Source organism: Ornithodoros turicata, chromosome 10, assembly GCF_037126465.1.
Source record: "Ornithodoros turicata isolate Travis chromosome 10, ASM3712646v1, whole genome shotgun sequence".
In the NCBI taxonomy this organism is placed as follows: Eukaryota; Metazoa; Arthropoda; class Arachnida; order Ixodida; family Argasidae; genus Ornithodoros; species Ornithodoros turicata.
The window spans coordinates 19,183,626-19,198,314 of record NC_088210.1 but is presented as its reverse complement, the minus strand read 5'-3'; the positions used below and the strand labels follow the sequence as shown (position 1 = coordinate 19,198,314).

Sequence of the window (14,689 nt, the reverse complement as noted above, 5' to 3'; positions counted from 1 at the left end):
ATCTGTCCGGCCGTCCCACTGACTGTTCTTTGAATCTCTACCTCCGCGTTAGATATTGCCCGCATGAGAAATTGGAAATTGACGTAGACAGTTCGTGCACAAAGCGTTCGAGCTATTTAAAGCAACTCATCAAAGGATGTGCGTTCATCCTTCACGTTCTCATATTTATGTTGCGTCCATTGACGTTTTCTCTCTGCTCTCATTGGTGGTTTACACACTGCAGTGATTAGTGAGTGACGCAAAGATAGAAAAACATCCTGTAATCTTAGAAATGAACTTCACCGCATAGGACGCTCCTAGCCAACCATCATCTCCAATGATATCGTTATCTGCACTGATTTGTTGAAAACGGGAGGCGTACCCCTTTTTTGTGACACTTACGAACAGCATAAGTGTCACAAAAAAGTCGTACGCTTCTTTATGTTTACCCGAGAATGTCATATATATCGTGTTTCTTACTCTGTTTTGCGGGACCGTCGATCAACATTTCAATTTGTCATTGTGTAAGAGGTGGGTGCCCGACTTATTGTGTGCATTAAGTCGGACACGGCTATCGATACGGATCGTGTTTTTTTTTTAAAATTAGTATTATTGTTATTATTATAGGACGGTGGTTATCGTGGCGCCGATTATTTTTCGAAACTAACTATATAGTAAACCCTCGTCATAGCGAAATTGTTTTTTTTTTTTAATTATCGCTTTACCCGGAATCTCACACTTGTCCCGACCCAAATGCATGCCTTTCGAACCCGATTACTCGAAGTGTCCTTCCAGCAGAACCCGCTTAGTGCGAAGAGCGAACCATGCCGGAGCAACCTTACGCCTTCTTCTTTTGTTTTTGTCTTTTGTTAACTACAAATCTACGGAGGTGTTCACTATCTTCAAGGTTTTATCTGCTAGCTTGAACACTTTTTCAAGGCTCCCGCACTTGTTTGCGATGCGATGCTATACTGTCACTGTTTTTGCGGCACTTCCGCTTATATCGAACTGTCGCGTCCCGGTCCCGCAGGGATTCGTTATAACAATAAGAGTTGCCGTGTAACAATCGATAGCCGGTAGTTTCACACCTCCAGATATATACGTAGAGGCATGCAGAAAAGGAAGTCTTCCGACACATCCATGTGCAACTCCTCTATCGTTTGCTGAGACGGGAAGTGTGCGTTCCGGTGTCGCTATTCTGAAGACGCTTCTGCGACGCAAGTCTTATGGCGCTCATTCAAACCATGACTCATCCGCCAATCGTTCTGTAAATAGCCAAACGTTCTTCATTGTCGACCAATTGATGGAGACGTTTTGTGTGGGCGCTTGTCGAATCGGGCGCATGGGCGTAAACAGTACCTGGAATTCGGTCTGTTTATGTCAGATGATTGAATGGAACCCTATTGGTGGCCGGTTGCTATGTTAATCTTGTTTACGACCCACTAGATTATAGTGACCACGTCATTTGCACCCCTTATTCGCGCCGCAACTTGGAAGCTAGCATGGGCGTTCCCAGGATTTTAGAGTACAAACGCAGAAATTGAAATAAACTGAAATTGAAATTGAAACCCCACCCCCTTAACACATCTTTTTCTGGAGGCGGGCGTTGCGCACTGTGTGGGTGTTCAGAGGTTCCTATCGTGACATCTGAGAATAATCATTACGACCTTTATCACTAAAGAGCGCACTATTTTCACAAGCGACCTTGGAGTTCCAGGGGGGGGGGACGGCCCCCTTTGCTTCCATCTCGGTAGCTATGGAAGCTAGCGGTGGCGCTAGTCATTGGCCCGTTCATTGTTTCACTATAACAGCTTACCGTATAGGGTTTTCGTACGATGGGTGCTTGTCCCACGGGAGATTCTAAACAGGAGACGGTCTTGCTAAAGGTGCAAAATAACTAATATGATCATCCTTCTATTCGTCCTGATGGGATTGGTGGTGGCAGCGGTGATGGAGCATGCTTGCCGTAATCGGCCTCGGCGGCTCAGGCGGGCAACGTCGCGACTATCACGGGGTTGTGCGTCCAGGGCAGACTTCACAGAGAACCAAGGGAAAACACCACAGCCGGCTCCCGGATTCGAACCCGGGTCACCTCCCAGTCTCGGCGTGGAATGCCAAGATCGTATAACCACTATGCCACGGGAGCTGGTCGTTTTGATGGGAGCTGTGCAGCTGCTGTGTTGCTGTCGTCTGCTACGGCCTCGCGTCTGCACTCGCAGAAATGAACTTCACCGCATAGGACGGTCCTAGCCAACCATGATCTCGAATGATACCGTTATCTGCACTGATTTGTTTAAAACGGGAGGCGTACGCCTTTTTTGTGACAATTATCAACAGCATAAGTGTCACACACACACACACAAAAAAAAGCTTACGCCTCCCGTTTTTAACGGGCTGATAACGATATCATTCGAATTGATAGTTGGCTTGGAGCGTGCTATGCGGTGAAGTACATTTTTAACATTGTGCCAATTCAAAATTCAAATTTGCACTATGGCTGGTGTGTAGCGCCCCTAGCGGATCATGCGGACGGGCTACAGGGTCGCTATAACCTCATTAATTATTATTCTTATTTATATTTATTTATTACTATTATTAATCTTATTAATTATTAGTATTGGTATTATTACTATTATTGTTATTATTATTACGATCCTGATGTCGGCATGTCGTCTGCTTCAGAAAGTTGCCGCAGATTTGAAACGCAGGCTTTCTGTGACTACGAGTGGCGGCTTGTCTTCATAGCTAAGGTCGTGCAAGCACAGTCGCGATTGGCGGCCGTTAATAACTACAGCACGTCGTTTTAAGAGATCAGAACCCCAAAACCCCAGCGTCAAAAGAACCTCAGGTGGTCGAAATTATCCGCAGTCCTAACCCTGCGGCACGTGCAGTATGTCGCCACACTAGGCAGACAAACCGTACGTGTAACATCACGGCACCATTATTATTTATTATTATTATAAGAGATCAGAATTTGACTCAAGCCCCGTCAATTTACTCTGCTGTTGAAATTGTACTGCAGCGCCACCAGATGCCGCCTAGAGGGCTTCTATAGTTTCGGTTTCGGCGCACTACTTGTCGCGACGCGGAGCGCCTTTGAAGGATGAAGCTGCGCACGGTTGAGGAGAAAGGATGAAGATGGCGCGTTCTTCTTAGTGCAAATAAGCTTACAGGGCTGTACAGATATTCCGATATTTCGAATACAGAATCGGATATTTGTATATATTTGATTCGAATGTTGAGAACTTTATATTGGAAACTGGAATCGAAGCAATTTCTCTTCCAAATTTGGCCCAGTACTGGCTAGATGTCGGCATTGCTAGTTCAATACTCGACCAATGTTAGGCCCTAATATCCGGCCAATATTTGGGCACAATGTTGTCCTGTTAGGGGTGATGCTTCAGTGCTGCGGATACGAAGATCCTTGTACGCATACATACATGGTGTTTCAGTTAAATCCCTGGGCTAAATATTAATTCGCGAACCGCTGCACCAATCGAAGAGCACCATATTTTTGTCGCGGCTGGTCGCGGTGAAGCGCAAAAGGACGCTCCTCCACTCCCTTATCCACGAATGAATTACGTCTTTTTGCGCTTCGCCGCCACCAGCCGCGACAAAAATATGTAAACCGAAACCAATTAATTACTGCAACAAATGACCCGCTTCGGTGGCAAATTTGTCTCGAAAAGCTGTCCACTGAAGGTTCCAATGGGGCTGAATATTCGCTCGTACGCTGTATTTTGTGTTAGGCTGAGCCCCATCGCATCATTATTTCTGTATGTATGTATGTATGTATGTATGTATGTATGTATGTATGTATGTATGTATGTATGTATGTATGTGTGTGTGTGTGTGTATGTATGTATGTATGTATGAATCATGTATGTATGTATGTATGTATGTATGTATGTATGTATGTAATGTACGTTCGTGCGTGTGTGTGTGGTGTTAGGTTCAGATATGTGACTTTTCGCTTGATTTTCTTTCTGTTCGCACTGACCCACAAGTAACCATGTTTTTAACAGCGTTGGAGTGCGGGCCGGTGTAAAGTTCCCCGGATTTTTGTCTCGACCCTCTCTCACGAAGGTGACAAATAATAATAATAATAATAATAATAGTAATCGTCGTCATCCTGACTACACGGCTGCAGTCACAAGGTTTCCTTCTCGGCCCAGCTGGATACGTGCCGGAAGGCCAATGCCCTACTGCGTAACGAGAGGATTAATTAACGTCGCAAATTGAGTGGCATCAGCGCTGGGACTTCGTCAACCGTTTCAACATGCTTCGGTTGCGTTAAATTTGGCAGTCGCCGAAGTTCCTTATATCCGCGAGATTTAATGTACGCTCGCTGTCGTCCTTTGTGAAGAGAGCGAACGGAACATGCCATCATTCTTGAACCGGAACTTCCTTACATTAACCTACTGCAGAGAATGATATCGCTGTCGTCCCCGATTAATGGAAAGCGGGGGAGGGGTAGTATACTCTAAAAACAGAGCTTCACCGCATAGCACGCTCTGCGCGTAACCACACTGTTAAAACAGAACTTCACCACATAGCACGCTCCTAGCCAACCATCATACCGAAAGATATCATTCTGTGTCATGATTTGTTCAAAACAGGGGGGAGGCGCCTATCTGGGACAAGATAATAATCTGTCCCAGATAGGCGCCTCCTCCGATTTTCAACAAATCAATGCACAGAATGATATCATTCAGAATTATATGGTTGGCTAGGAACGTGCTATGTGGTGAAGTTCTGTTTTAACAGTGCATGGCCACGAACGATAGGGTTATCGCTTCTGATTCGAACAGAGAGGAGGGCGTGCGGTGAAGCTATGTGGTGAAGCTATGTGGTGTGGCTATGCGGTGAAGCTCTGTGTTTGGAGTGTATGGCATTTTTGTGACAATTAACGTGGCTACAGATGTGAATCGGTATGATAGTTTGACAAGGGGACGTTATACGGTGAAGTTATGTTTGAAGAGTGTGCTTTCGGTCCCATGCACATGCATTATTTGTAACTGCGTACATTTTCTGTATATTCACACGACATTACCCACAATACTTCAGAGAAATATGCAAAAAAAATAAATAAAGAAAAAGCCACGTATGTTCGTGTTATTCTGACCACTTGAGGCTCAGTCGCGAGATAGTCCGCAGCAGACGACAGGTAGAGACGCAGACGGTGTCGTCTACTAAAGTAACTAAAGTGTGCAGTACGCCGCTCTCCATATCGCGGCGCTGTGCGAATGCTCAACATTCCCGCGGTGGAATTTTCGCTCGCGAGCAGTTTCTTCCTTTTCTTTTTCTTCAACTAGAATATTCCGTGGGAATGTCGCTCGTGTGAAACTATATACGTGTATATACGGTTTCTCACACTCAAGCACTCTAAGCCCATGGGGGGGGGGGGGGGGGGGGTAATGGCAGGATCGGCTCGCCGTTGTTGGCCACTCAGAAGTGGGCGTCGTCACGACTATAGAAAAAAAAAAAAAAGAAAGAAAAAGACGGATGAAGGATTGAGGATGAAGGGTGGAGATGTGTAGAGGGTGCTTGTCTTCTAAACCCATGGTGGTGGTGGTGGTGTTGAAAGGGCTTGCCGTTGTCGGCCTCACAGAGGTGGGCAACGTCACGACTGACGCCCTGGGGGAATGTGCGTCCTGGGCCGACTTCTAAGGGAACTGTGCCGACATATGTCTGACTGCCGTCTGAGGAAAACCCCAGACGGCACAGCCGGCACCGGGATTCGAACCCGGGTACCTCCCAGTCTCGACGTGATATGGCCAGCACGCTAAACCCATGACTACAGCACACAGCACGCTCTTAGCCAATCACCATCCCGTATGACATCGTTCTGCCTCATGATTGGTTAGAAACGGGAGGCATACGCCATTTTGTGGCATTGTGCAGTTCATAATTGCCATATAAATGGCGTACGTCTCCCCCCCCCCCCCCCGTTTTAATCAAAATCAAGGGAATTTTTTTTAAATTCTGTGTTACCGCCGCGAAACAACTGTGGCTATGAGCAAAATCAAGGGAAAGAACGTTGTCATTCGGGCAGATGATTGCATAGGAGCGTGCTATACGCAGTGCACTCTAAAAACAGAGCCCTTTCAGAAGCACCACCATTACCACTACCACCTAAAAACAGAGCTTCACCGCATAGCACGCTCCTACACTCTTAAAAATGAACTTCACCACATAGCACGCTCCTAGCCAACCACCATCCCGAATGACAACGTTCTCGCCCCTGATTTGTTGAAAACGGGAGGAGGAGCCTATTTTGTGCCGTGCATAATGGGCACAAAATAGGCTCCTCCTCCCGTTTTCAACAAATCAGGGGCGCGAACGTTGTCATTCGGGATGATGGTTGGCTAGGAGCGTGCTATGTGGTGAAGTTCATTTTTAAGAGTGTATATATAGCCAACCATATAATCTGTAATGGCTATCGTTCTCTGCTCTGACTTGTCGAAAACGGGAGGCGTACGCCTTTTTGTCCAACTGTCACGAAAAAGGAGGGGGGGGGGCGTACGCCTCGCGTTTTCTACAAATTAGAGGTGAAAATTGTATCATTCGGTGCAACGGCTGGCCTTCGTCGTGTTATTGGTGAAGCTCCGTTTTAAGGGTGCTGAGCGCGACAGTTGTTGCATGAGCGCACATTAACATTGCTGCAGGAAGAAGCGTGTGTAATTTAACTGCCCCGTCGTTTAATCCAAGAAAAGCAGCAGGAAACGGCCGATCGTATCGCGTCTCAACGACTCTGTTTATGTTCATTGACCGGAATGTCGAACAAATGCGGGACAGTCTATATACGCGTCTTTACCCGGCATCCTGAGCGGGTATGACTCGACGGTGCCTAGCAACATCCCTACTCGCTTTAAAAGCGCTCCAGTAATCCGTGCATATTGGGTAGTTATCACCATCGTGGGCTTCCCGTCCACTTTTACTCGCCTGCACTCTTAAAAATGAACTTCACCGCATAGCACGCTCCTAGCCAACCATCATCTCGAATGATATCGTTACCTGCCCTGATTTGTTGAAAACGGGAGGCGTACGCCTTTTTTGTGGCACTTATGCTGTTCATAATTGTCACAGAAAAGTTCAACAAATCAGGGCAGGTAACGATATCATTCGAGGTGATGGTTGGCTAGGAGCGTGCTGTGCGGTGAAGTTCATTTTTAAGAGTGTGGTTTGGCCACTATAGATGCCACGTTGTAAAATATTTCCCTAAATTCCGCCACAGGCAGGATAAACGGAGCATCATGTAAATGTGCTAGTCTTACTAACTTACTTGCTAATGTGTAATTATCACATGTGCTCAGGCAGTATCACACGAATGCGACGTTCCCATTGACATACGCACTCTTAGAAATGAACTTCATCGCATAGCATTCTCCTAACCAATCATCATCTCGAATGATATCGTTATCTGCCCCGGTTTGTTGAAAACGGGAGGCGTACGCAATTTTTATGACAATTATGAACAGCATAAGTGTCACAAAAAAAGGCGTACGCCTCACATTTTCAACAAATTAGGGCAGATAACGATATGATTCGAGATGATGGTTGGCTATAGGAGCGTGCTATGCGGTGAAAACCATTTTTAAGAGTGCGTGAGTCTGTTTATTCACTCTCCGAACAGAACTTCACCGCGTAGCACGTTGTGCGCCAACCGCTGTCACGAATGATTATGGGTTATCGCTTCTGATTGGGAGGAGAGAGTGGCGTACGCCTTTTTGTAGCAGTTATATCATATATCCAAATTGCAACAAAAAGGCGTACGCCCCCCTCGCTCTTCGAATCAGAGGGGGTAACCCTGTCATTCCTGGCAGTGCACTCTTAAAAATGAACTTCACCTCATAGCACGCTCCTAGCCAACCATTATCTTGAATGATATCGTTATCTGCCCAGTGATTTGTTGAAAACGGGGGGCGTACGCCATTTTTGTGACACTTATGCTGTTCTTAATTGTCACAGAAAAGGCGTACGCCCCGTGATTTCAACAAATCAGGGCAGATAACGATATCATTCGAGATAATGGTTGGCCAGGGGCGTGCTATGCGGTGAAGTTCTGTTCTGAGAGTGAATATGAATGCCGCGCAGTAAAGAAACAAAATCTACTCATTATTTTATCAATAAGCGGTACAAAAAACTGTACGCTTTGTTGCCGCTGAAATGTGGTGTTGCTAACGTTACGCTATTGTTTACGCCCTTACTTCCAAAAGTTACTCCTTTAAAGTATAGGTTCAGGAAGCTCTCGCGTGTCCCGCTGGGAGCACGGAGCGTAAGAGAGCGACGTATATTGGAAGACATATTCGAGATGGGACAAACGGCAGCCTTCACGCTCAATCGATGCCTTTTCTGCACTATAGGCGTCAGCTCTCTTTACTTATTCTATTCGGGTATACGGACGCCTCGCCGCTCAATGCCTATACGGGAAAAGATTCCCAAAGGTGGTGACCCTCTCGCGCATTTAGCTATTGAGGCCCCCCTGCCATCCACTTGGGGCGCTTTTGCTCCAAGATAAGGCCACTAGACGCTTTCGCCGAGTGTTTTTCGTATGGCTGTCGTAAAGTCCGGGTTTACGAAGCAGCGAGCGTGATGGAGTAATGACGCATATTGAACGTAAAAGTAATATGCAGGCGAGCGGGTGTTTGACACTGGAAATATATTCCTGAGATTGGGGGAAAAAAGCCTCGTCTTGTGCTGTTCGTTGTGTGCATTTGTCTTTTTCCCATGCACAGGGATATGCGGCAAACGTTAGTCAGTTAATGTTAGTCAGTAAAGTTAGTCAGTTAACCCGTTAGTCAGTTAATGTAAGTCAGTAAAGTTAGTCACTTAACCAGTTAGTCAGTTAATGTCAATGCTGTCTTACAAAAGGCTTGTCTTGTGCTGTTCGTTGTGTGCATTTGTCTTTTCCCCATGCTCAGGGATATGTGGCAAGCGTAAGTCAGTTAATGTTAGTCAATAAAGTTAGTCGGTCAACCCGTTAGTCAGTTAATGTCAATGCAGTTATGCAATGCTGCGTTAATCCATTTCCTCTTTCTTTATTTTTTATTTTTTACTGTTCCGTTATCATTTTCATTGAAGTTATGCTTTCTCCATATTTCTCTTATTTTTACCGTTATTCTTCGTTATCTACCATTAAATACTTCGTTTATTCGCCATTGTAACTCATTATATCCGCATAACCGAATAAAAAAATGAGCAACGTTAGTGTTATTTAATGCTCCGTTCCTGCCGTTGTATTCCGTGTCTTCTATTGTTTTACAAAAATGACCGTTGGGAGCTTCGATCCAAACGTTTATGACCGAATAAAAGACGTTCTTTCAGCCGTACGTCCAGGAAGACGTTGGCAAAGCTCAACATCTAATTATAAATATACAGGCTGTTTCAGTAAGATCCCCGGGGTTAAATAATTCGCGAACGGGTGCACCAATGGAAGAGCTTTCTTTTTTACAAGTATCTTTCCGATACCACATATACAAGCTGCGCGCCGTGTGAATGAGTGGGAGGCGCTCATTATTTAAATAAAAATTCAAATGAGTTTCTTGAAAAACTTGAACTTCTAAAGCAGGGCGCCGTCGGCATTAAAATGGGTACTATACCCCTTTTGGGACCTCCAGTGGACACCTTGTAGAGAAAAATCTGCCCCCGAAGCGGGTCATTTGTTGCAGTAATTAATTGGTTTCGGTTTACCTATATTTGTCGCGGCTGGTCGCGGTGAAGCGCAAAAGGACGCTCTTTCACCCTCTTATCCACCAATGAATTACTTACGTGTTCTTGAGCTCACTTCGAGACTGCGGTAACGAGACTGCGAATGCTGCTACGCGCCGAGCACTTCAACACGGTCACCTACAAACAAAGGTCATTTATTTCACCATCGGGGACGCAAAGAGGGTGCTACGTGAACTGAGACAACAAATGTGCAACTCTTCTTGGCTGACGGGATCTGCTCGATCTTCGCTGCTGTGTACAGGGTCGACCCCTACGCTACGCTTCCACACTCTTAAAAATGAACTTCACCACATAGCACGCTCCTAGCCAACCATCATCCCGAATGACAACGTTCTCGCCCCTGATTTGTTGAAAACGGGAGGAGGAGCCTATTTTGTGCCGTGCATAATGGCACAAAATAGGCTCCTCCTCCCGTTTTCAACAAATCAGGGGCGAGAACGTTGTCATTCGGGATGATGGTTGGCTAGGAGCGTGCTATGTGGTGAAGTTCATTTTTAAGAGTGCAGGTACCCTCGTCGTTTCCTCGACAAGCAGCGTGTCTCCTGCACAGGCTCCGGCCGAATGTCCCGTACAGCGGTCGGTTGCTCTACAAACTGGCCAAGTCCCCCATCTCCAAACTGCAGTGAGTGCGATGTTGTCGAGGACACGCAGAGCACATCCACCTCAGGTGCTCCAAGTATGCCGACAGTCGCAGGGCACTAGAAGCAAGTCTAGCTCGCCTGGATGCCCGGCCATTTGACCTTGTAAAGCTCCTGGGTCCACAACCATTCAATTATCAAGCGGCTGCATTGAAAGCGCTCCTATATTTCCTTGAAGAAACGCATCTGATTGACATTTTGTGACACTTTCTGGTTCCTGGTTTGTGACAACTTACAAGTGTACCCACAAGTTCGGGATGTTTGTCTCCCCTCCCCCCCAACTACTGGGTTTTCTGCCTTTTTTATTATTTATTTCAACTAACTGCGGCTAAGTGGTCTGGGGTAGCCAGCCTGACTTTATCGTGACTTAAATCCCCATTTTTTTCTTTTTCTCTCGCATCACCTGACTTCGCAACGGGGAGTGCTGAAGAAAAAGTGGAAAACGCGTGATATCAAGGTACTATGTGATTAACTGTGTTTCGTCCGTGCGATCATAACACGGAAAGGGCGCATATCAGTCAGATGAGCGGGGTGGGGGACTGGCTAAGCCTGTCTGACGCTATTACTTCTTCTTCAGCACTCCCCGTTGCGAAGTAAGCTCAAGAACACGTAATTGATTGGTGGATAAGAGAGTGGAACAGCCTCGTTTTGCGCGTCCCTGCTTAGAATTCACGTTTTTTTCACGAAGCTCATTTGAATTTTTATTTAATAATGAACGCCTCCCACTCATTCACACGGTGCGCAGCTTCTAGTTGGTATCAAACAGATACATGAAAAAAAAAAAAAAAAGTCCTTCGATTGACGCACCCGTTTGCGAATTATTTAGCCCGAGGATTTAGCTGAAAGACCCTGCATGTAAAAAGGAAGGACTAAGAGAAAACGCGCTCCCCCTGTAACGACGCTCTGCCTCAGCGACGCTCTTTATGGGGGAAAGCACCCTTTGCAGGCACCGAGTGCGTTGTACTTAACGGGACGTGATGGAGGAGATGCCGTTCACCGATGGTGCGGTCTTTGGCGCAGCATATAATAACGAAGAGCCACGATGAATAATGGTGAATGAATGATGAATAATGAAAGATTCTCAGAAATGAGACGTTTCTCCCTTGACAAAACGGAAAGTAATTGTGTTAGCGTTGAATAGCCGTTAGCTGCATCGATAGATGCAATATTCAGTGTGTTCTTTGAAAAAAAGGAAACGAAAAAAAAAAAATATCGGCCCGCGTACATCGTATATGTGAAGCATCAAAGCCTTTTTGTCTTCTTTTCCTTTTTCTTTCTTTCAAAGATGAGTGCATCATATATTAGTGCTTTCCCGATACTTCGATTGTATGCCTAGTATAATGCCCGGAATAGGAAAAAAATGATCGATTGATTGACAAAACAAAAAACAAAAGTGAAGTTATGTTGTCACGTATGTGAAGTTTGCGTCATGTATTCTCTTTCTGGGAAGACAAGGGCTCAGAAACACAATCGTGGGATATCTGCCAGTTGAATGTGCGTTTCATTTCTCTACATTTTTCCGATGCAGGTAAAACAGATTATGGAAGAGGCTGTGACGAGAAAGTTTGTTCACGAAGAAAGCAGCAGCATCACATCACTTTGCAGTGAGTATCGCGTTCACTCGTTTGTTCAGATATTATACGCGGTCCGAATTTAAGGAGGTACATATATATATGAAAGGCAGGGTATTCGGAGCAGCCAGTCAGTGAGTTAGAAGCGAAAGCGAAGAGCTTGGCTGTTACGAAGAAGGTCACACGATATACTTCAGTCGAGTACGAAGGAAAATCAAGAAGACAAATCGGCTGCGTCTTTATGGGCGTTGTGCCAAACGCGTTCCAACGGAATATAGCTTGATAGAACCGCCGCTGACAGCTTCATGATTTCAAAATTCAATCAAATCCCATTGAAATCCTCTTAATGTTTTTGTGACATCGTTTAATGTATCTTGCGTTGTTACACTCTAAACATAGAACTTCACCACATAGCACGGTGAAGGCCAACCGTTGGACAGAATGATACCTTTATATCACTCCCGATTTGTGGAAAGCGCGGGGCGTACGACTTCCGTTTCTAACCAATCAGGGGGCAGAACGATGTCATAGTCCGGATGGTGATTGGCTGAGAGCGTGCTGTGTGGTGAAGTTCTGTTTTTAGAGTGCAACCACCGTTCCGCTTTCTCATGATTCGTTGAGAACGAGAGGCGCACGCCCATTTTGTAACACTTATGCAGGTATACTAATTGTCACAGAAAGGCGTACGCTCTTAAAAATGAGCTTCACCACATAGCACGCTCCTAGCCAACCATCATCCCGAATGACAACGTTCTCGCCCCCAATTTGTTGAAAACGAGAGGCGGAGCCTATTTTGTGACACTTATGCGGTTCATAATTGTCACAAAAAAGGCGTACGCCTCCCGTTTTCAACGAACCAGGGCAGATAACGATATCATGGTTGGCTAGGAGCGTGCTATGCGGTGAAGTTCATTTTTAAGAGTGTACAAGCAAAAAGGGAGTACTAAACTAGGGAGTAACTACATCTTCTACCCTAGATTGCAATTACTCCTCATTTTAGTCCCCTGACCTGATGTAGTCCGTATTATTCCTAATATATATAGGTATATATATATATATACAGGCTGTCCACGTAACTATGGAAGTAATTCTTAAAAACTATAAAAATCACTGTTTCCCAGTTTCAACAAACGGCGATGTACTCTACGCCTAAAGGCCCACCTTAAGAGAGCACAGGCAAGCTTCTGTGTCGATGCATTAGTTAACTTTCGTTCATTAAAATTTTAATTATCAAAGATATGAGATTGACCCAATGAGAACATCGAGTCCCTTGGGTTCACTCTATCCACAACCGTGGAGGACAATGTGTCAGTTGGTCTCCTCAACAAAGAAATCACTTATCTACACGACCGGTCCTCCTCGGGGGCCTCTCAGCGGCCTCCTTGACCTGGTTTCACCTGCGTCTGCGTTCCCCTTTCTTCCGTCATTCTTTCCGTCTTCGCCTTGGGAGATGCATAAAACCCTCAGTTGTTAGTCAGCGCTCCCTGTGTGTACATGTCTCTTCTCTTTGTCCAGTCTTCACACTGTTTTTTCCCATTCGAGACGGTTATAGCGCGAGGAAAGGGCCTGGAAATAGGGCGATCTGGTGGTCTTTTCTTTTTACCCTCAAGTAGAAGCGCTCCCGTTTTCCTTTCCCCTGTATGCGGGGAAGGGAAAACGTTGTCGCAGCAATCTGTCCCCTCTGCGACATCTTTTTCACTCCCCCGCATACAGAGGAAAGAAAAACGGGAGCTCTTCTACTTGAGCGTCGAAAAATGATCACCAGATCGCCTTATTTCCAGGCCCTTATTGTGACACCGGTAACGTTACCAGTGACCCCAATGGACTCGATCTTCTCAGTGGGTCAATCTTTGATAATTAAAAAGTTAATCAACGAGAGGAGGAGGGAAAAAGTAATTTTTATATATTTAAAAATTACTTCTATAGTTACGGTGGACACCCTATATATATATACATGTGTGTGTTTATTTCCACAAATAATAATCAAATAGCTTCAGTCTATCATTCCATGGCCATGCGTCTACTCCCTGAAAGGATTAAAATAATTCTTTCCAAGAGTGTGGTTTATACACATTTTCAGAGTACCGCAAATATAGTCTGGCCATCACGATGCGACGGTCGCATGGTCCTGTGAAGCTGTCATGGACGGACATACACGGCTGTCGACTTTGGCGGGCGGTTATAAAGCCGTCGATGGGAACATATACTCCGGATACTCGGAAATTTAGAAAACGGATCCTTGAGATGGGTGACGCTTACACGAACATTTTTCCAGGTGCGGTTGACGCATGCCTATCTCACGGGCTAAAGCGTCGTGCGCTCGGCCTTTTCAAGACAAATTCCACGACTGCTCTCCTCCAAAAGGTCGCTAAAAATCTGGAGGTCGCAGCCGTCATTGCAAAGATGGTGTCGGACATTGAAAACGCAGATCCGAACAAGTAAGTGAAATGCTCATCATATCGGAGGTGCAGACTGAAAAAAAAATAAAAAAAAAATAAATAAAAACAGTTAAGGGAGCGATGAAGGTATATTTTCCCAAATTTTCAGTTATTATTCCCGCAGTTCTTGAGAATCAAGGAGATTAATGCTCACTGTTGACACACGAATGCTTCGGGTTCGGGTACACAGAGGATTAGCAGCGACTGACACAGTTCCTCAATCTGTTCGCTTCAGCCTGTTCACCAAACGGCTTGGCATGACAGCACGTGATGCTGTTTTCGAGCCCTTATGATTGATTGATTTGTAAAAAAAAAATAATAATAATAAAGA

General features: G+C 45.4%; 1 protein-coding gene across 5 annotated transcripts in view; it reads left to right on the top strand.

The window, feature by feature from the left end:
• Window positions 1–14,689, top strand: part of LOC135370826 (small G protein signaling modulator 2-like) — a 38,909-nt gene that overhangs the window by 3,046 nt on the left and 21,174 nt on the right. For all 5 annotated transcript variants that reach the window (XM_064604691.1, XM_064604690.1, XM_064604693.1 and 2 more), the window contains exons 2-3: window positions 11,878–11,953; window positions 14,196–14,358. In XM_064604691.1, the coding sequence (XP_064460761.1) occupies window positions 11,878–11,953; window positions 14,196–14,358 (239 nt within the window). The remainder of the gene's footprint in view (window positions 1–11,877; window positions 11,954–14,195; window positions 14,359–14,689) is intronic.